This window comes from Centrocercus urophasianus, unplaced genomic scaffold, assembly GCF_019232065.1.
Source record: "Centrocercus urophasianus isolate 14NV4802_14NV808 unplaced genomic scaffold, USGS_Curo_1.0 seq_21, whole genome shotgun sequence".
In the NCBI taxonomy this organism is placed as follows: Eukaryota; Metazoa; Chordata; class Aves; order Galliformes; family Phasianidae; genus Centrocercus; species Centrocercus urophasianus.
In genome coordinates this window covers 14,346,476-14,368,817 of record NW_024884767.1, presented here as the reverse complement: position 1 = coordinate 14,368,817, position 22,342 = coordinate 14,346,476, and the positions used below count along the sequence as shown (strand labels likewise).

The window sequence follows — 22,342 nt, the reverse complement described above, 5'->3', positions numbered from 1 at the left end:
CAGCAGTGTGCTTGCAGCCCAGAAGGCCAACTGTGTTCTGGGCTGCACTAAAAGAGGAGTGGCCAGCAGGGAGAGGGAGGTGATTGTCCCCATCTACTCAGCTCTTGTGAGGCCCCATCTGCAGCACTGCGTCCAGGCCTGGGGCCCCCAGCACACAAAGAGCTCTTGGAATGAGTCCAAAAGAGGGCAACTAAGATGATCAGAGGGCTGGAGCACCTCTCTGTGGAGAAAGATTGAGTGAACTGGGCTTGTTCAGCTTGGAGAAGAGAAGGCTTTGGGGAGACCTCATTGTGGCCTTCCAGTACTTGAAGGGAGCGTATAAACAGGAGGGGGAACGGCTGTTTACAGGGGTGGATAGTGATAGGACAAAGGGGAATGGTTTTAAACTGAGACAGGGGAGGTTTAGGTTGGATATTAGGAGGAATTTTTTACACAGAGGATGGTGAAGTACTGGAACAGGTTGCCCAAGGAGGCTGTGGATGCCCCATTCCTGGAGGCATTCAGGGCCAGGGTGGATGTGGCTCTGGGCAGCCTGGTCTGCTGGTTGGCAACCCTGCACCAGGGGGTTGGAACTGGATGATCATTGTGGTCCTTTTCAACCCAGGCCATTCTGTGATTCCATGAATTCCATTGAAAATAGAACCCCATTGACAGTGGGTTTTGGGAGAAATTGTAATGAAGTCCAGCTTAACAGTGACATCTATGCAGTGTCAAGGCGGCAAGGACCTAACTTAGCCAAAATATATTGAGAATTCATAACTGATTTTTATGATTTCATGATCTAGTGCTGAAATGGGATGCAATTAGACAATAGTTGTTAATTCAGTTAGACTTTGTACTGTATTGAATTGTTTTAATTTGTAGGGTTCTGCTGCTCGAATGGACCATGAGACAGCCAGTGTTATGAGCTCTAGTAATAACTACTCTGTACCTCGCAGACTGACAAGTCATCTGGGTACCAAGGTAACCGAAGATTACAAACCACAGGTCGCTAATGCTACATTTTTACTAATACAATAACCTCATTGTTTGCTGGCAGTAGTACTAATATTAGCTGAATAATCTATTCACATGTAGTAATTTTATGGAGATATAATTTAACAATATTTTTCTAGCTTTGATATGTATGCACAGAATTACTTTTTTTTAACTTGTTGACAATTAAAAGTTACTACAGTATGGAAGAAGCAATTGCTGGAAGTTCCTAGAGTATTTAAAAACTGCACAATGTTGATTTGTATTCCACAACGGAAACTTTTAAAATCAGTTCTTGAAATACTTTTCAGGGACCAAATTCACAAAACAGCAATTGTTAAGGAATTAAACAGACCAAAAATTTTAAGAAGTTATTTAAAATATTCACAGTGGTGTCTATTTGCAACAGAATGTGTTCAAAAGTATATGTGCAGCATGAAAAAGAGATGGAAAAAATCACAGATTTGTAGCACACCAGTTCATGAAACACTGGAGCTTGTATTGCCTCTGGACTCAGCAATAGTATGGGCAGGGTACTGAGCCCTGTCTTCCATGAGCCATTTGTCTTGACATCGTATTGATTATTTTGGGCCTTTAATATGTTGCTATAATGTTGGAACTTCTGTCTTGCACTTTATGCATGCCACAAATGGATGTGATTTTGGTTAGTCTATTAACAGGTTTTCACTGCAAATGTTAGAGTTTACTGAAGCTGTAGACAGATGGAGAACCCTGAATGCATGGAAGATGTAAAAAAAAAATACATGCAAAGAAATAGGTTGAACTTAGTGTACTGTAGGATAAGAAAAGCTTAGTGCTGATACACTTGAACATGTGGTACAGATTCTAAATAGGAGCAGTGTATTTTCAGATGCAGAAAGAGATGTCTTTATGTGCAGTGTGTGTGTAAAGGGAAGGAGAGAGAGAAAAACATTTCATGTTTTTTCCCATAAACTGCCTTTGCCACAACTCAGAGGTCAGATTTTGGTGGCTTCTTCAGCTTTATTCTCTGACAGAAGAATTATCTTTCAGATCTAAATTACTGCGGATTAAAGCTGCCACTTGAAATACCTGTCAAAAGGCATACATAAAGCATATTAAATTCACTGTCTTTTATGAATTCAAGCAGTTTGTTTTAATACTGCATATGAGCTTTTCCAGACCAAGGATTTCCAAATCAGGACACTGGGTTGTTAGAAGATAGGCTCCAAGACTCAGTGGATTTTGCATGGGATCAATACAGTTTCACAGACATCAAGACTTCCATTGTTCCAGCAGTCCTGTGATATTTTAGGAGACACACGTTAGCAGATTTGCTGCTTAATCTATTCACTGCCATATAATTTTTGTATAACTGCATATTTATACTTATCCCAGATACGTTAGAATCTTTTGGGAAGAAACAAAATCATTCATTCGTCTACTAGCAAGTACAAAAATCTGACTTTTTGTAGAAAACTTGGTTTAGAATTCCAGAGTGTAATTTCTTTGTTAATACATTCTAAAGAAATGCCCACAATTCCCTTCGATAGTTTCTTTATGTTGTGCTGTGATTTTGAATTTTGCTGTTTTTCTTGGCTGTAGGAGTTCAGATAGAGTTCAGGAGTTCTAGAGTTATTATCTCTACCATCTTCTACACTATGTTATTCTACTAAAAGCTCACTGAAGGAACCAAATGCAGTTCTCAATGTAAATCTACTAATGAAGAAAACAGAATGGGAAAGACAAATCAAACCATACATTGACCACAGATCAACAGAGGAATCCCTGAAGAATCAATCATGTTTTTTAATGTGAAAGTTTGTTGTTTTGAGTTAAATGTGTACTGTTTGGTTTGTACGGCTTTATTTAAGTCTATAACTGCTTTGTGCACAGATAGTATGTAGTAAATGAGCATTTGTTTCCTTCTCTGATTTTACTTTGGTAAACTTGAAGAAAGTTTTAATTTAGTTCTCCAGTTTTGCTTTTCTGTAAGTAACCATATGTAAGTCACTTGCAACAAAAAATAGTTGGTTAATTTGAAACAGTTTTAAGTGAAAACTTGAGGATATACAGATGCAAGATATTTTACTTCATTGTAAAGCAGAAATTCATGTAATCACTCTTATCCTGTCTTGATACTTTTTTTAATGCTAACATAAGAAATAATTTTTCACTGAAGAGCATTTCTACGTGAAAGTGCAATTCATACAAAATTTACTTTTTTAAGATAGAGTTAATTTTAAACACACTTCACATTTTCAAAGTAATATATTTTCATGATTGTTTATTTAATCATTTTGCGCAATGGAAAGTTAGAAGTCTTCACCATTATTCTTTCAGACTAATAACAGCTGCCTACAGTTACCGCCAACTTGTTCTAGCTATTTAACCACGAAGTGAGATTTATTAGGGTAATAGATGGTGAAGTAGTAATAGCACTTAATTATTTCTAAATAGCACAGGCTCTCACACCATTAAATTATTTGTTGTGGGTTGTTTTCCTCATGTGTACCATTCAGATTTCAGTTAACCTTATTTTACAATGTAGTTTTAAAATATAACTCTGTTTTTTGAAATCATTTGACCTACAGGTGGAAATGGTGTACTCACTGTTATCAATGCTTGGTACTCATGATAAAGATGACATGTCAAGAACATTGCTAGCAATGTCTAGCTCTCAAGACAGCTGCATAGCTATGCGTCAGTCTGGATGTCTTCCTCTTCTCATCCAGCTTTTACATGGCAACGATAAAGACTCTGTCTTGTTAGGGAACTCTCGTGGTAGTAAGGAGGCCCGTGCCAGAGCCAGTGCAGCGCTGCATAACATCATTCACTCCCAGCCTGATGATAAGCGAGGCAGACGGGAAATCCGCGTGCTCCATCTTTTGGAGCAGATCCGTGCTTACTGTGAAACATGTTGGGAATGGCAGGAAGCACATGAACAAGGCATGGACCAAGATAAAAACCCAAGTACGTTCTTTCAGCTTTATAAATTTTGATAAACAGCGAGTTTATAAAGAATACAGCTGACTTTAGCTTCTTGGTAAATGTACGTAAGGTTTGTGAAACATTTGGCTATCAGCATATATAGTATGTGTGACTGCATGTATAGATAGGCTTTTTATGTTGAGGTAGCATTAGGAAGTGTCATCTATTATGGGTATGAAACTCTATTTATAAACTTGTTCTTTAAATTATAAGACTTTCAGATGCATTCTGAGTAATAACCCCAGTGTTTTACGTTGATGATCTGTGAATTAACAGTAAATTTCTACTTAGTGCTATTTTACATGTCAGTGCATAATGCAGTCTATCTAAATAAATAAATAATCCCGAATTGTTCTTCATTCAGATGTATTCAGGAGATACACATTTCATTTAGAAGAGTTTTAAAAAGTCTCAGTCTAGGCAATATTATGTGAATTATTATCTCTAATGCTGTACATGAAACTATTTCAGTATTAAAATAACACAGTAGTCGCAGTTCTCTCAGGACTTAACAACCGAAGAAACATTCATTTTAGATTATTTATTTAATACTGCTGGAAGAGTTAACCTTACTGATTTATTTTCAGTAAGTTTTTTGTTTCTCAAAACTAACAAGGTTTTTGTTGTTGTTACTGTTATTTTTTGGTGTTTTGTCTGTTTGTTTGTTTGTTTGTTTGTTTTACCAGAAGTTACATTCTGTAACGCATACATTGATTCTCTCTAACTTCTTTTTTCTGCACCAACTATATTTCTAGTACATGTATGTCTTCTTGGTCGTATATAGATATATTCAGGCATCTTATGTATACGCATTTGTTAGCAATATTGATAAGTATTTGTCTATTTGTGAGTTAAAAGGAAAAAACAAAATCCAAACAAAATTGCTGTTGATTTCTCTTTAAGTTTTGATTCTTTTTGAAAATCTTATGATTTGGACAAATTATACACTTAGAAAATACTAACTGCTACTTATTTCTGGATCAGTGCCTGCACCAGTTGATCATCAAATCTGTCCTGCAGTGTGTGTTTTAATGAAACTTTCATTTGATGAAGAACACAGGCATGCTATGAATGAGCTTGGTAAGACCAAATGTTTTTATCTGACTTCATTGAAAAGCTTGCTAGAAATGCTGACATTCATTGCTTGTAAGGATTACTTCAGAGAATATGTAACTTTGTTCTACCATTGGTTCAAGCAAATCATACGTTCATTTGTGACCTCAAAGTGATTAATGCAGATTACATTAACTAGTCCGTCACCCAGTGGACAGGTTATCTTTCAAGTTACTCTTTTATTTGACATTAACTCTGAATATTGGAAGAATATTATTATCGTGGAAGTTCTCGTGACTTTTAGAAGCACTGTCTTTACAGTGGAAGCCACTTTCTGAAGTATCTGTATTATAAGTAGATTCCTGTTCAGCAGCCTGTATTTTTTTATCCATGCTCAGTCAGTTCTGTGCATGGAGGTTTCCTTTGCAATGTCTATGTGAAAATATTCTGTGTACTTTTTCCTTAGAAAATAACATTAAGTAATAATGATTAATTGATAATTGTCAGATTTACTATATAACCTTTTGTGTTACTGGTGTGATATCATCAGTTGCAACTTTAGCTGAAATTAAAAGATAAGTATTTTTCTTCTTCATAAACACTTCTGTTCCCAGTTTCCCTCTCCTCCAGATCTCAATATCTTGTTAACAAAACTTTCAGCTTGTACAAACCATGGAATTTGAGATACAGAGTCATCTGTTTACAAGTTTATTTTATTTTCAGGGCCTTCCATTTTTCAGATGTTTAAGATGTTACGGCATTCTTGATATCAGGATTTAAATTTGTTGGCTTTTTTTTGTTTGTTTACTTGGCTTCTAAGGAGGTCTGCAAGCCATTGCTGAACTGCTGCAAGTGGACTGTGAAATGTATGGGCTTACAAATGATCATTATAGTGTCACATTGAGGAGGTATGCTGGAATGGCTCTGACAAACCTGACTTTTGGAGATGTAGCAAACAAGGTAAGAATAAACTTACAATAATTTCAGTTGATAGCTGTGTTTGAATTGCAGCTCTCAGACAGGTAAAGAAATCTTTGTGATAGGATATTGGATTTAGGCTCCAGGGAGAAATTTCAAACAAAAACAACTGTAGTTTTGCTTCATAGACAATGCCATATCAGACCCCATTTTGTCAGACTGTTCCTCTGCTGCCATCTGTCAGACATCAGCAACGTGTAACAGAATATTGGAGGGAATGTTCAACCTCTACTGCCACACCACTGACTTCTTCCTCTAATGTCTGAGCCAACATAATAAAAAAGAAGCTATTGCTTCTGGAGTAGCCCTCACATTTTCTGCCCAGCTGACAACTAGTACAGTTCTAACACATCATTCATTTGTAAAGAATTTTTAATTGTACTTTGTCACAGGCAATTTCTAATGTAAGCCTTACAGTTTTTCACTAATTTATATATGCTTTAAAAGCTGTTCTTTAGATATCATAAATGTTGTGATTGTCCGTTATATTATCCAAGGCATAGTAAAGAAAGCTTCTTAACTGGTAATGTTCCAGATCTGGTCCTAGGCCTGTTGTAAAAATTATAAAATTTATCACAATTCTGCCACTTCGGATTTTCAAGAATAGAAACTGAATTAGTTTTCAGTAGTGGTGGACCAAATACTTGTTATTGCAAACAAATATTACTAAGCTTTTTTGAACTTCAGAGATGATCAGCTTAAAATATCAAAGTATTATGCACCAGTAAGCCATCTAACATTGTCATAAAACTGTATCTTTTCTATTTCCTTCTGATTCCTATCAGGCTACTTTATGTTCAATGAAGGGCTGCATGAGAGCTCTTGTAGCCCAACTGAAGTCTGAAAGTGAAGACTTACAGCAGGTAACAGTGAGACGAAATACTTCTTGTCTATTTCTACTAATTTGCAGCACTTCCATTTCACTACAGTAATTTGAAAGACAGTGGTTCTGATTTCTTTCCTTAGTATTTACTTTCCTTCTATCTATTTGGCCTTGCTGTCACTTCTTTTTGTACTGGAATTCTGTCTTTGTCATGAAGTTACAAGGGTGCTGTTCACAGACAGCCTTTGTTTTTTTCTCCTCACTTAGATTCTCTCTTTGAAATATGCTGCATTCATTGTTGCCCGATTTTTCGTCATTCATTGTTGCTCTTGCGTTGTCTTATCTGCACAACAAACTTAGCACCTGTATTCATTCTGCAAATTATGAAGTACAGTTCTTGTAGTAAAATGCCCACCTGTTGGCCATACTGTTTTTTCATCAAAGTATATCCAACACATGGGCTGTAAAACTTTTATGACCCTGATCTGTTGATGGAAGTCCATATCTCAAGACAAGTTTAAACAATCCTGGATTCTCTAGTTTGCTAGTGACAATGCTAATGGACTGAGGGTTTGTGCAATATTGAGATTCCTTCTGCAATAGTAGAAAGTAAATAATAGCAGAATAATAGTAGAAGAAGCTTTACTTCAAAAGAGAATGTACGTTTGACTTCTCTTAGTACATACATAGAGAAGGATGTTCTCTTAGTACATACATACCTGTTCTCCACAGCAGTGCCTAGAGAAACTTTCTGAGTTTCGGCAAAGTGGTGTGACACCTGAGTGTCTCTTCCAATGGCTCCTGCTTTGTAGAGAAAAATATCCTGAAATAAAGTCTGTAGTAAGTGCCTAGCGTGATACACAGACTTGAGAACACAGAACTGTATGTTTGTATGAAGCTTGTTTTAAATTATTAAATATGAAATTAATATAATATTGTAAGCAATATTGTCTATTCTATTATCTTAGAATCAAAGTAACACTATATAATCATCACTAAACCACATCCCTTAGTGCCACTTTCACACATCTCTTAGGTACCTGTCAGGACAGGGACTCCACCACTTCCCTGCGTAGTCCATTCCAATGCTTGACTGCCCTGCCTGTGAAAAAATTCTTCCCGATGTCCAGTCTAAATCCCCTGCAACACAACTTGAGACCATTATATGTGCTTTTATATATATAGGAAATATACAGATAGGTGTGTAAGCATATGTAGTAAAACATTTTTTTTTTCATATTTTGCAGGTCATTGCAAGTGTGTTGAGGAACTTGTCCTGGCGTGCAGATGTAAACAGTAAAAAGACACTACGAGAAGTTGGGAGTGTGAAAGCACTGATGGAATGTGCTTTAGAAGTTAAGAAGGTACTGTGTATAAATGCCTATGAGATAAATTTTTGAGGCATTACATTTAATTTACACAAAACAAATATATTGTGGTCTTTTTTGACATAAGCAGTATGTCAAATGTTTAGAATGTTTCAAGTAACTTCAGAGTTTAAGTTACCTAAAGTTCTGTTAGAATTGGTAAATAGAATTGCTTTGAGTTAATGAAACATCAGATCATAAAATAATGCTGTTACCTCAAAACTAAAGGTATTTCTGTAATTTTATTTTTTGATGGTTGACAGTTTTTGATCTTCAGCTACATTGTTTCTTATAATTTTACCATTCAATAAAACCTCTTCTGACTTTAGTGAGTAGATAACTTCCACTTCTGTCATTTTCTAGATATACTCTTGGTATCCAGACAAGATTATATTCTATTCCAAAGTCCTCTGCTAGCTAATCTTCAAACCAGTTTACCATTATGGCAGCTAGCAAGTACTGTGGCTGATACTTCAGAAAATTTCTGGCAAGCAATAAATCCATTGCTGAGGGAAGGAGGGAAGCAAACAAAAGTTTGCCTGCACAGCTGTATGCCTTGGTTGATAAGTTAATAAGCCCAGAAAACAGAAATTGGAACATAAGTAACTCGTACTGTGAGGAAAAGCCAGAGAAATAAAGAGAGGAAGATATAGGAAAATAGAAAGAAAATATCAGGCATTAGCATACAAGTGAGATTTCGTCCAAACAAAAATCAAACAAAAATAAATTGTGCTGGTAACTGGAAAAACAAATTCTAAAACAAATTCCATTGTTAATGAATTTTATTTCTTTGCAAATGTATGTTAGAATTAATGAGGCTTTTTTTTTTTTTTTTTTTTTTTTCCTAATCTATAGGCTATATTCATGCAGATTTATTCTTGGTCCATCTTTGGATCATTGGGAATTAGAAAGAGATTTGTGACAAACTCCTTGTAGCTAACGTCAGTATTTCTGAGGTCTTTTGATCAATTCTTGAAAAACTTTTCTAATCCTGTCACTTTGTTATTTTCCTAGGAATCAACCCTAAAAAGTGTCTTGAGTGCCTTATGGAATCTGTCAGCACACTGTACTGAGAACAAAGCCGATATATGTGCTGTTGATGGTGCTCTTGCATTTCTAGTTGGTACACTGACGTACCGGAGCCAAACAAACACACTTGCCATCATAGAAAGTGGAGGAGGAATACTAAGAAATGTTTCTAGCTTAATTGCTACTAATGAGGACCACAGGTGGGTATGCTACTTCTGAAAAAATGTAGTGATACTAAAAGCATGTTTAAAACACAGTTTGTACGCTGAGTCTTAATATGAATGCAGGTAGAGTAATATAAAATACAATAATTTGTAACGAATTAGCAGGCATTCCACTTAGGTAACAGAAATAAGCAAACAGATAAATATCTGCTGCTTATAGATGATGAATAGTAGTAGAGTCTTTTCATGGGAATAAAAGATTCGTAAGTCATTATCAGCCATAGGAAGCAATCTGGAAGGAGAAATATTTTCGAGAGGGTAGGGTGGGAGTAACAATTTGTGTTTATAGTAGCATTTGATTAGCATTTAGATAGATTCCACAGGAGTAGAGAAAAAATAAGATAAATTTGCACTGGATAATTGTAACTATCCTTTTAAAGGATTAAATTGCTTGCAGTGTAGTAAGTTTTTAGTTTGTTTGTCTCTGATCTGTTGCAAATGTCACTTAATGATTTTTGTTTTCAATTACTTATTATCAGGCAAATCTTGCGAGAGAACAGTTGCTTACAAACCTTGTTACAACACTTGAAGTCACACAGTTTGACAATAGTCAGTAACGCATGTGGAACCCTGTGGAATCTTTCTGCACGAAATGCAAAGGATCAGGAGGCACTTTGGGACATGGGAGCGGTCAGCATGCTCAAAAATCTCATTCACTCGAAACACAAAATGATAGCAATGGGCAGTGCTGCAGCTCTAAGAAATCTCATGGCAAACAGGCCAGCAAAGTATAAGGATGCTAACATTATGTCTCCAGGATCAAGCTTACCATCTCTTCATGTTAGAAAACAAAAGGCACTGGAAGCAGAATTAGATGCACAACATTTATCAGAGACTTTTGACAATATTGATAATTTAAGCCCAAAAGCATCTCACCGTAATAAGCAGAGACATAAGCAGAATATATACAGTGAGTATGTTTTGGACTCTAATCGTCATGATGATGGGGTATGCAGAACAGAGAGTTTTAGTGCTGGTAACATGACTGTACTTTCTCCATATTTAAATTCTACAGTATTGCCTGGATCCTCTTCTTCTAGTAGAGGAAACATAGAAAATTGTCTGTCTGAGAAAGACAGAAGTCTTGACAGAGATCGAGCAGTAGGTTTAAATGCCTATCATCCAGCTACAGAGAACAGTGGAAACTCCTCTAAGAGAATAGGAATGCAAATTTCTACAGCTGCAGCTCAAATTGCCAAGGTTATGGAAGAAGTGACAAGCATGCATATTCCACAAGACGACAGAAGTTCCAGTTCCACTTCTGAAATGCACTGTTTGACAGAAGACAGAAATACCACAAGGAGAGCAGCCAGTGCCCATACACACTCGAATACATACTTTCCAAAATCTGAGAATTCAAGCAGGCCATGTCCTGTGCCTTACACAAAAATGGAATACAAGAGAGCATCAAATGACAGCTTAAATAGTGTCAGCAGCAGTGATGGCTATGGTAAAAGAGGCCAAATGAAACCTTCCATTGAATCTTACTCTGAGGATGATGAAAGTAAATTTTGTAGTTATGGGCAATATCCAGCTGACTTGGCACATAAGATACATAGTGCAAATCACATGGATGACAATGATGGAGAACTAGACACTCCTATTAACTATAGTCTTAAATATTCAGATGAACAGTTAAATTCTGGAAGGCAGAGTCCTTCTCAGAATGAAAGATGGGCAAGGCCTAAGCATATAATAGATGATGAAATGAAACAAAATGACCAAAGGCCGTCAAGGAGCCAAAGTACAACATACCCTGTGTACACTGAAAGTGGAGATGATAAACACATGAAATATCAATCACCTTTTGGACAACAAGACTGTGTTCCTTCATTTAGATCAAGAGGATCCAATGGTTCAGATCAGAACAGAGTAGGGTCAACTCTTGGAATCAATCAGAAAGTAAATCAGTCCTTGTGCCAGGTCGATGATTATGATGATGATAAGCCAACCAACTACAGTGAACGCTATTCTGAGGAGGAACAGCATGAAGAAGAAGACAGACCAACCAATTACAGTATAAAGTACAATGAAGAGGAACATCATGTTGATCAACCCATTGATTATAGTCTGAAGTATTCAACAGAAGTTCCTCCCTCTTCTCAGAAGCCATCTTTTACTTTTTCAAAGACTTCTTCAGTGCAGAGCACTAAAACTGACCATATTTCCTCAAGCAGTGGAAATACATCAGCCCCTTCAGCAGGTTCAAAGAGGCAGAATCAGCTTCATCCAAGTTCTGCACAGAGCAGAGGCAGTCATGCTCAAAAGACCGCCTCCTGTAAGACTCCTTCCATTAATCAGGAAACTATACAAACTTATTGTGTGGAAGATACACCAATATGTTTTTCAAGGTGTAGCTCTTTGTCATCTTTGTCATCAGCTGAAGATGAAATAGGGCGTGATCAATCCACACGTGTGACTGATACTAATAATACACTACAGATAGCAGAACTGAAGGAAAACAGTGGGGCTCTATCTACAGAAGCTGCAGTAAGTGAAATCACATCAACATCACAACATATCAGAACAAAATCCAGTAGACTTCCAACTTCCAGTTTATCACCTTCTGATTCCTCCAGACATAAAGCTGTTGAATTTTCTTCAGGTGCCAAATCTCCCTCAAAGAGTGGTGCACAGACTCCTAAAAGCCCACCGGAACATTATGTACAGGAAACTCCTCTCATGTTCAGTAGATGTACTTCTGTAAGTTCCCTGGATAGTTTTGAAAGCCGTTCAATTGCTAGTTCGGTTCAAAGTGAGCCTTGCAGTGGAATGGTGAGTGGTATTATAAGTCCAAGTGATCTTCCAGACAGCCCAGGACAAACAATGCCTCCAAGCAGAAGTAAAACACCACCCCCTGCTCAAGGAGTTCAGGTGAAAAGAGATGTAGCTAAAGGTAAAGTACCTAGTGCAGAAAAGAGAGAGCCTGGTCCTAGACAAGCAGCTGTAAATGCAGCAGTTCAGAGAGTTCAGGTACTGCCAGAGGCTGATACGCTATTACATTTTGCCACAGAAAGTACACCAGATGGGTTTTCTTGCTCTTCTAGCCTGAGTGCTCTGAGTCTTGATGAGCCATTTATACAGAAAGATGTAGAGTTAAGAATAATGCCTCCTGTACATGAAAATGAACATGGAAATGAAGCAGAGCCTGAACAGTCAGATGATACAAAGGATAACCAAGAGGATAAAGCAGAGAAGCCTTCTGAAGCAGAAAAAGACATTCTGGATGATTCTGATGATGATGATATAGAAATACTGGAAGAATGTATTATTTCTGCAATGCCTACAAAGTCTTCACGTAAAGCCAAAAAGCCTTCTCAAGCATCTGCTCCAAAAATACCTCCTCCTGTAGCCAGAAAGCCAAGCCAGCTGCCAGTTTATAAACTTCTGCCTTCCCAAAGCCGATTGCAATCCCAAAAGCATGTGAGTTTTACACCAGGAGATGATATGCCACGAGTATATTGTGTTGAGGGTACACCAATAAATTTTTCAACAGCTACATCTTTGAGTGATCTCACAATAGAATCACCACCAAATGAGTTGGCCAATGTAGACAGTGTGGGTACAGGGGCAGAGTCAGGGGAATTTGAGAAGAGGGATACTATTCCTACAGAAGGTAGAAGTACAGATGATGCTCAGAAAGTAAAAAGCATAAGTGTGAGTGGCCCAGGACTGGATGATGACAAAACAGAAGAGGGTGATATTCTGGCTGAGTGCATTAACTCAGCTATGCCAAAAGGTAAAAGTCACAAACCTTTTAGAGTGAAGAAAATAATGGATCAAATCCAACAAGCATCTACATCTTTAAATAACAAAAATCCATCAGAAATTGAGAAAAAGAAGCCAACATCACCAGTAAAGCCTGTTCCCCAAAATAGTGAATATAGAGCACGTGTAAGAAAAAGCACAGAGTCTAAAAGCCAAATTAGTAATGAAAGAAGCTATCCAGAGAACAGAGATACAAAGAAACAGAATCTTAAAAATAATTCTAGAGATTTTAATGACAAACTTTCAAATAATGAGGAGCGTGTAAGAGGAAGCTTTACATTTGATTCCCCTCATCATTACACACCTATTGAGGGAACTCCGTATTGTTTTTCACGCAATGATTCCTTAAGTTCTTTGGATTTTGATGATGATGATGTTGACCTTTCAAGGGAAAAGGCAGAATTAAGAAAAGGAAAAGAAGCAAAGGAAATAGAAACTAAAGACTGCCCTAACGTGGAACAGCCTTCAAGTCAGCAACCAAGTAATAGGACACAAGTTTGCCAAAAACACCCAACAAGCAGAAGCCAGTCTAAAACTTTCTGTCAGCCAAATAAAGATATTCCAGACAGAGGGGCAGCTACGGATGAGAAGATGCAGAATTTTGCTATCGAAAACACACCTGTTTGTTTTTCTCGCAATTCATCTCTTAGTTCCCTTAGTGATATTGATCAAGAAAATAATAACAACAAAGAAGAAGAACCAGTAAAGCGAACTGAGGCTCCTGATTCACAGATAGAATCAAACAGACCACAGACTTCTGGTTATGCACCTAAATCATTTCATGTTGAAGACACACCAGTATGTTTCTCTAGAAATAGCTCTCTGAGTTCTCTAAGTATTGACTCAGAAGATGATCTTTTGCAGGAATGCATTAGTTCTGCCATGCCTAAAAAGAAAAAACCATCAAGAATAAAGAGTGAAAGTGAAAAAAGTAATTCCAGAAATATAGGTGGTATGCTGGCAGAAGATTTAACACTGGATTTGAGAGAGATACAGAGGCCAGATTCAGAACATGGTTTTTCACCCGATTCAGAGAACTTTGATTGGAAAGCTATACAGGAAGGTGCAAATTCTATAGTTAGTAGCCTGCATCAAGCTGCAGCTGCTGCATCACTATCTAGACAAGCTTCATCAGACTCTGATTCTATCCTTTCACTAAAATCTGGTATTTCTCTGGGATCACCATTCCATCTTACCCCGGACCAAGAAGAGAAACCTTTTACTAGTAATAAAGGTCCACGAATTCTTAAGCCAGGAGAGAAAAGTACACTGGAATCTAAAAAAGTAGAATCCGAAAGTAAGGGAATCAAAGGAGGGAAAAGAGTATATAAAAGTATAATTACAGGAAAAGCTCGCTCCAATTCAGAAGTTTCAAGTCAGTTAAAGCAACCACAACAAACAAGTGTGCCTTCAATTTCACGTGGCAGGACAATGATTCATATTCCGGGAGTTCGAAATAGTTCTTCAAGTACTAGTCCTGTTTCCAAAAAAGGCCCCCCATTCAAAAACACAAATTCCAAGAGTCCCAGTGAAGGCCAGAGTTCAGCTAGTTCCCCAAGAGGAGTCAAGTCATCAGTAAAACCTGAGCCAGCTCCTGTAACTAGGCAACTGTCAGGGTTGAACCAGAGTGGATCAAGTAAAGGACCTTCTAGATCAGGATCTAGAGACTCCACTCCTTCTAGACCTCAACAGCAGCCATTGAGCAGGCCTCTGCAATCTCCAGGCAGAAACTCAATTTCCCCAGGAAGAAATGGTATAAGTCCTCCCAACAAACTGTCTCAGTTGCCAAGAACATCATCTCCTAGCACTGCTTCAACTAAATCTTCAAGTTCAGGTAGGATGTCATATACATCACCAGGCAGGCAGATGAGCCAGCAAAACCTTACAAAGCAAACTGCCTTAACTAAGAATACCAGTAGCATTCCAAGAAGTGAGTCTGCTTCCAAAGGATTGAATCAAATTCTTGGTAGTGGTGCATCAAACAAAAAGACTGACTTATCCAGAATGTCATCAGCAAAATCTAGCGGAAGTGAATCTGACAGGTCTGAGAGGCCTGTTCTTGTTCGCCAGTCAACTTTTATTAAAGAAGCTCCAAGCCCAACTCTAAGACGTAAATTGGAAGAGTCTGCTTCATTTGAATCTCTGTCTCCTTCCAGACCAGATTCTCCCACAAGATCCCAACTACAGACTCCAGTTTTAAGTCCCTCACTTCCTGATATGTCTTTATCCACTCATTCAACTGCCCAAACTAGTGGCTGGCGAAAATTACCCCCTAATCTGAGCCCTTCTGTAGAATATGATGGGAGACCAGCAAAACGTCATGATATAACGCGTTCTCATTCTGAGAGTCCATCTAGATTGCCAATCAACAGATCAGGAACATGGAAACGTGAACATAGTAAGCATTCCTCATCACTTCCTCGTGTAAGCACTTGGAGAAGAACTGGAAGTTCTTCCTCAATTCTGTCAGCTTCTTCAGAATCCAGCGAAAAGGCAAAAAGTGAAGATGAAAAGCAACATGGAAGTTCTCTTTCTGGGCAGAAGCAAAGTAAAGAAAGCCAAGCACCAGCAAAAGGTACTTGGAGAAAAATAAAAGAAAATGAAATCCCCCAAATAATGAATGATCCTCAGCATCCTTCCTCGAGTGCCACAAGTAGCTCTGATTCCAAAACTCTAATTTATCAGATGGCACCAGCTGTCTCTAAGACTGAGGATGTTTGGGTGAGGATTGAGGACTGCCCAATTAATAATCCTCGATCTGGAAGGTCCCCAACTGGAAATACTCCTCCTGTTATTGACAGTGTTTCAGAGAAGGGGGTTGTGAATGGCAAAGATTCTAAAGAGATTCAAGAAAAACAAAATCCAGGGAATGGAAGTGTTCCTGTTCGTACCATTGGTTTAGAAAATCGTCTGAACTCTTTCTTTCAGATGGACAGTCCAGACAAGAAAGGCAGTGAAACAAAACCTCTGCAGACCAATCCTGTTCCTGCACCAGAAAACAACGAAAGTACTGTGAGCGAGCGTACACCATTCAGTTCCAGTAGTTCAAGCAAACATAGCTCTCCGATTGGTGCTGTTGCAGCAAGAGTAACTCCTTTCAATTACAATCCAAGCCGTAGGAAGAGTAGTGTGGACAATAGTTCAGCTCGGCCATCCCAGATACCAACACCAGTAAATAACAGCACAAAGAAACGTGACTCAAAGTCTGAAAATACAGACTCCAGTGGAACTCAGAGTCCCAAACGTCATTCTGGCTCTTACCTGGTGACTTCTGTTTAAATACATCAAAAAATAAAACTGATGTATTAAACACAGCAGCTACTTAGAAGTTTTATTTCAAATGAAACTTCAAATGATGGGGATTGATTTTTTTGTTTGTTTGTTTTTGTAAATAGGTTTGATTCTTGTTAGAGAGTCCTTGTTCTGGAAGCCATATTTGATAGTATACTTTGTCTTCACTGGTAATATTTTGGAGGAAAATGTGATTGACAGTTTGAAATAAAATTGCTAATGCAAGTATATTTGTACAGTATGTTTAACATGTATTTAATTAGCATCCCATCCCATAATCCTTTAAATATTGCTTGTCTTGAAATCATTGAACATTGCATATAGAGATGATGGAGTCATACTGCTTTATCAATCATTTCTAGACTACAGACTGACTAAACTACATCAGGGAAGAACTGGTATTATTTATGCAAAAAAAATATACTCAGTTTTAGTATTTGTGAGTCCATCTAACCCAGTAATTAATCATGTGGCTGTGAAATTCACAGTAATATTGTTTCTGCTGAACAAGCATTCCCAGCTTGCTTTTCTGCATGAATGGAACTGACGGTTATTTTCTGAAGTAACGATAACATTTGTGGTCACATAATGTGCATAGATAGGTATGGTGTAACGATTTACACTTTCTTTATGCCCTGGGGAAAAGAAAAAAATATATAGAAAAAAAAGAAAAGCTGTGTAACTGTAAAACCTTGACCGAAATTATTTTACCTGAACTAGATTTCATCTCCAAGTAGGTAGATTTTTTTTTTTTTCCTTCATTTTTGCTATGCTGTAACTTGCTGTATATTCTGGTATTTGAGGTGAGATGGCTGCTCTTTATTAATGAGACATGGGTGATGTCTCAACAGAGACTAAAATGAACATTTCAGAATAAATTATTACTATATGTAAATCGTGTGTGTTACTTTTGCATTACATAAAAACACAGTATTTTACTTTGAGATGTCACCTTTTAATATGTATAATGCACTTACACTTATGGCCTGATGCAGGAGAATCTTGCACCCTCAATATTCATTCTTAGTGACTGAAATGGCTGTTGTAGGATGTTTGTAACAGTTGCAGGATCAGGCCTCAGGTCTTCTGTAATATAATTGTAATGGAGACAGTTTCACCCATCTCAGGTGCATAACAAGGCTAAAGGCAGGGTATTGCAAGCAGTCAAGTGGGATAATTGCTTTCATCACTGCAAACCGAAACAATATTACATGTATAAAAATGATATTTATAAATTGAAACTTTTTTTTTTTTTTTAATTGGGGATATAATGTAGAATGTGAAATAGTGACTACTGTGAGATGAAATTTTAATTCTATTTGAAATCTTCATGCAATTTTATTTTTTTAAAAAATTATAAAGGGAAAAATACCACAAGAATTTCATCACAGAACGTTTGTTGTAGTGGAAAAATGATTTTGTATGCAAACCAGGACCTTTGCTGCCTCAAGCCTTTTTGATGCAAATATGGTTTGTGTTAGGATAATGCTGAAAAGATAGATTAGTGCTTTAAATATATAAATAGATTGAATTTAAATAAGATTTCATTTAAAGTAGAAACATGAGATAATAGAACATTAACCATTTGTGCATGATTGAAGAAACCCCAAAATTGCTTCAGTTTTGTTCTGTGTCAGCTCGACTGTTCTTAAGTTAGCATTCTAAATAGTTGGTATTCAGGATTCAAGATGCCCTAATTTTAAGTAGCGCTGAAATAGAGTAATTTAACATTATGGTAGGCTTAACATTGTTACAGTGTTTCACATCTGTGGCTTTTGTGCGTCATCTGCTATTAAGATTAATCAACTTTATCTTGAATTCCTAATAAGACTTGTAGTGTTTACGAACAGAATTGAGATACTGTCAGCAGTAAATTCAAAGCCAATACCAAAAATGCGGATTTTTTGAACAAGTGGTATTTTATTTTGTTTCATTCTTTGCCTCTTGTCAAATTTTTCAAGACATGCTACATTTCCACACCACCTGGTTGGTGTAGCTCTTAACAAACAGCATGTTAGCATTCATAATATTTTGCACGTGGTATCTTCACAAAACTTTTAATATGAACCTCACTGTACTTTTCAAGATGAAATAGAGACAGACTGATTTGTTTTGAAGTCAGGACTTTCTGTTGGAGTAGAATACTCCATCCTTACGTTTAAAATAGAAGACCATCTTTATTACAAAGTATGTTATACTTTTTTTTTTTTTTTGTGATGTTTTGTAACTGATAACGTAGAATAGAATATTCTGAAGGTATACCATTTTACCCAGGATAGTCAGTTAATACCAGCTTTGCATCTCCTTTATCTAAGAATTTAAAGGTAAACTTTATAGATAAGTTCTAGTTTCAGTTTTGTAACTGAGGTAATCTAAAGATCATGAAAACATGAGGTGAAATAAATAATTGTATGCATATCAAACACCAGAATGTATTTGAAAGTTGTAGTGGCTTATTTAGATAGTCTAGGAGGTACTTCTTTTTAATTGGGAAGTTTCTCTTAATATCCTCATAACTAACCTACGTTTGTAGCAAAGGCCGATGAGATAAACTTTCCAAGTATAAGGGTAGTGAAACACTAAAATATGCTTCCCATGGGAGTTGTTAAATTTCCATTACAGAAGTTTTAAGAAGAAGGTTAGGAAACATAAGGGGATGGACTTCAGTGTATTTCACATTGCCTTTGTGCAGAGAGATGCTTAGTGATCTTTTAAAATTCCTTACCAAAGCATTTCTCTGATTCTTTATCTAAAATGCTTAGTATCCATTAAGAGACTTACTAGAATATTTAAGGACATACATGATGTTTGATTCATATTAGTGATTAGGATACAAAGGTAGATTTTACGCTTAACTATAAAAATGAATCCTGGAAATATAAGATCAGAAAAATGGAAAATGGCTGTATTAAGTATATTTAGTCTTGTATTTTGTTAAACAATGTCTAGATTAATGGTTGCCAGATTTGGTTTATGCTGCTAAAGTTTTCTCTTGCTCCTTGGTTTTATTATAATGAGCATGGCACAGCATGAACCAGAACATCATCAGTGTTGAGGCAAAACAAAGGAAAGCAAGGAGCTAAGGAAACCAAGATTCATGTTACCGTTTTTTGGGGATATACATTTTGATAGAACTTTAGTGATTGGAATGCTGACCTGCAGTTGTCCTTTATTTAGTTTAATAAAGCTTTGTGTTCTTTATGTGAAAAGTGGGAACATGTCTTTTCTGCAGTTTTTTATGTTTAAAATGTTTATTCTAGTTTCTTGCTGTATGCCATAGTTAATGTTATTGTAATTAACACAGTTAATGTAATTTTTATGGAAGCTTTTCTGACTAAATATTGCAAACTTTAAAAGGGAACTTACCTATATGTATTTTTCACGTACAGTTCTCTGTCAGAATATTTTCCTTTGAAACTTCATAGATAATTCTTAAACCTGTCAGATTTGGTAGCTCGAAAATTGAAAGCCCATGGCCTTGCCATGATTTCCTGACAAGACTGGAATATTGTTTAAGCGGGAGTTGGCTTCTGAATGCAAGTAATCAATTATGCTATTCTTCAATAAACATCAATTAATGTAAGCAACAGCACTCATCTGACCCGTCAGTAGTCCAGATCTGCTCTTACCTAGCAGAACTGGTTGGAAGGAGTTGGGTTAAAGCCTCTTAAGTATGCTGAATTTGCTCAGTGCAAGATCAGACAATCTGCCTAGGGAAGCAGAAAAGAAGAAAACAGCTAGAGCTGATGGAAGGAGATTGTATCAAACCATCACTTGCAATTGTAAGCCAGTACACCCAAGCTCAAGAACAGCTGTTAATCCTTCTTGAGATGGCAAAAGCAAATAAAAGTTTTGTACTCTTCTTCATTTTAAATTTCTGGCTAAGTGGCCTAACAGTGCTTTTTAAACATGCTGTGTTCCAGGGAAGTCCTTTACCCTGGAAATTCTGACAGTTAACATCAGAAGTATGATGTTTGTAGAAAATAATTTTTTCTTCATCACAAACTACGAAATATTTTTTTCTACCATATGTGAAATTCTAATTTTTAAATTTGCAATATTAAATGCAATATTAAATCCTTCCAATAGAATGATTTACTGTAGTTAGCTGTTTTCTAGAGGGGGCTCAAAAAGGGGAGAGACATTACCCTGTCCCTAATGAAGAGAGTATTACCCATAGGGATGATCTAGAAGAACGCTGAAGAGAACTTTAACATCCTCTTGCAGTCTTTTGTTGCTAGGTGCCTCCCAAATGTCTTTTCACACTTTCCATTAAATAGTACACAGAACCATAAATGTTGCTAACATTTCTTTGTAGACTTGGACCTGAACGTAATTTCACCTACTTGCAGTAACACCATGCAAAGCCCAATCCACCTATGTGACAGCTTTGTTCTGGATGTGTGATTTGGACAAATCAAAAGTGAGGTGTCCATTTATATGAAGCATGACTTCCTTCCCATGCTTAGACCTTTGAGGACTTTATTAACCTCATCACGCAAATGTGTTCACTCGCTGCTACCACAGCCATCTCCTTTGCACTTTTAAGTATCACCAAAAGAGATGTCCCCACTTTTTTTTATTTTAAATCACGTATAGAAGTGTCATTCTTGCTTCATAGTTTACTATATGCAGAGTAACAGATTTTATCTGTAAACATGTTTTAGAGAATGTTGATGTAGATAAGGTTGAGTTTTTAGTCTGAATGTAAGTTGGTTGTGTGTTGTATTTGGCTACATATTGGAAGTGCAAGGGGATTTGGTGTGGTGCTGAAGAGCTTAAGAGTTCACAACAGTCATGTAGGTGTCAGTAAATTTTTGATGCCAGATCAATACCAAGTATGTATTTAATAACTGCGTTTTCTGCTGTCAACTTTCAGTTTACCAGATGTGCAGTTTGTCCATTCTGAGACTGAGTAATGCCTCCCTAGCCTCGTTTTGCAAGTCATCTGTTCCTTAGGAGATTTCCATATAGTTGGAGATTCTTGTATTTACAAATTTCTGCCACTTCCAGGAGTTAAGGAAATTATTTAATTTTGTTGTTGGTGAAAGCATTCTTTTTTTTTGAATGGCCATGAAATTGCGATTAAGATATGAAGGTGTAGGGGGAAATTGTTCACTCAGTGAAATGCACTTCCATCCAAAGTTATTAGCTCAAGACATGCATACAAACTGAGCATCTCTTGGGCCCTACTTCTTGGTGGGAATTAAATGTGTAAAGCTTGAGCTGGCTCTCTGCAAGCAAATAAGTTGTTGTCCTCTGATACCAAATACATTTTTCCCACCTATGAATGTTGTTTCTCTTTGATGAACTCAGCCCACAATTATCTTTCCTTCAGTTTTGTTGTTTGCTTCTGCCTGAGATGCATTACTGTTCTTATCTCTGTAATTAATTATTTCTTCAATTATTCTGATGTATTTTGCTTCACGGTATCCTAATTCTGAATTTAGTCTTGCGATGCATAACTTATTACTGGTGGTGTTATATAAAATTTCCTCCTGATTGCACCTTGTCAGAGTGGAATTCTTTTCTTGGCTGTAACTAAATCTTAGGTGTCTGGTGTACTGGAAATACATTTTCATTTAAAAAGAAAGTTGCTGTTAAGATGATGACAATGCATATCAGAACCACATAACAGTCAGAACCGTATAAGAAACCAAGCAGTTTTATTTTGGTAGTAGTCACATTTTAAAGTGGATAAAAGCTTAGGGAGATGCACATCTCACCAACAGGCCTCTCTCTTCTCTTCCATGTTTCATTTCAAAACAAACTACACAAAATCTATTTCTCACACAGTGTAATTCCATAACATTTATTTTACCAGAAGTTCACAAGAAAGCCTATTTATGACTTTCAGCTTAGTT

General features: G+C 36.8%; 1 protein-coding gene across 7 annotated transcripts in view; it reads left to right on the top strand.

Moving 5' to 3' along the window:
* The window catches only part of APC (APC regulator of WNT signaling pathway), a 93,581-nt gene extending 71,596 nt beyond the window's left edge, over window positions 1-21,985 (top strand). For 4 of the 7 annotated variants that reach the window (XM_042822802.1, XM_042822804.1, XM_042822798.1 and 1 more), the window contains 8 exons: window positions 865-987; window positions 3,549-3,927; window positions 4,930-5,025; window positions 5,819-5,958; window positions 6,762-6,839; window positions 8,047-8,163; window positions 9,181-9,395; window positions 9,899-21,985. In XM_042822802.1, the coding sequence (XP_042678736.1) occupies window positions 865-987; window positions 3,549-3,927; window positions 4,930-5,025; window positions 5,819-5,958; window positions 6,762-6,839; window positions 8,047-8,163; window positions 9,181-9,395; window positions 9,899-16,466 (7,716 nt within the window). In that variant the 3' untranslated portion in view covers window positions 16,467-21,985. The remainder of the gene's footprint in view (window positions 1-864; window positions 988-3,548; window positions 3,928-4,929; window positions 5,026-5,818; window positions 5,959-6,761; window positions 6,840-8,046; window positions 8,164-9,180; window positions 9,396-9,898) is intronic. The other 3 variants (XM_042822803.1, XM_042822801.1, XM_042822805.1) reach the window with 2 other exon arrangements.
* Window positions 21,986-22,342: the final 357 nt, after the last annotated feature.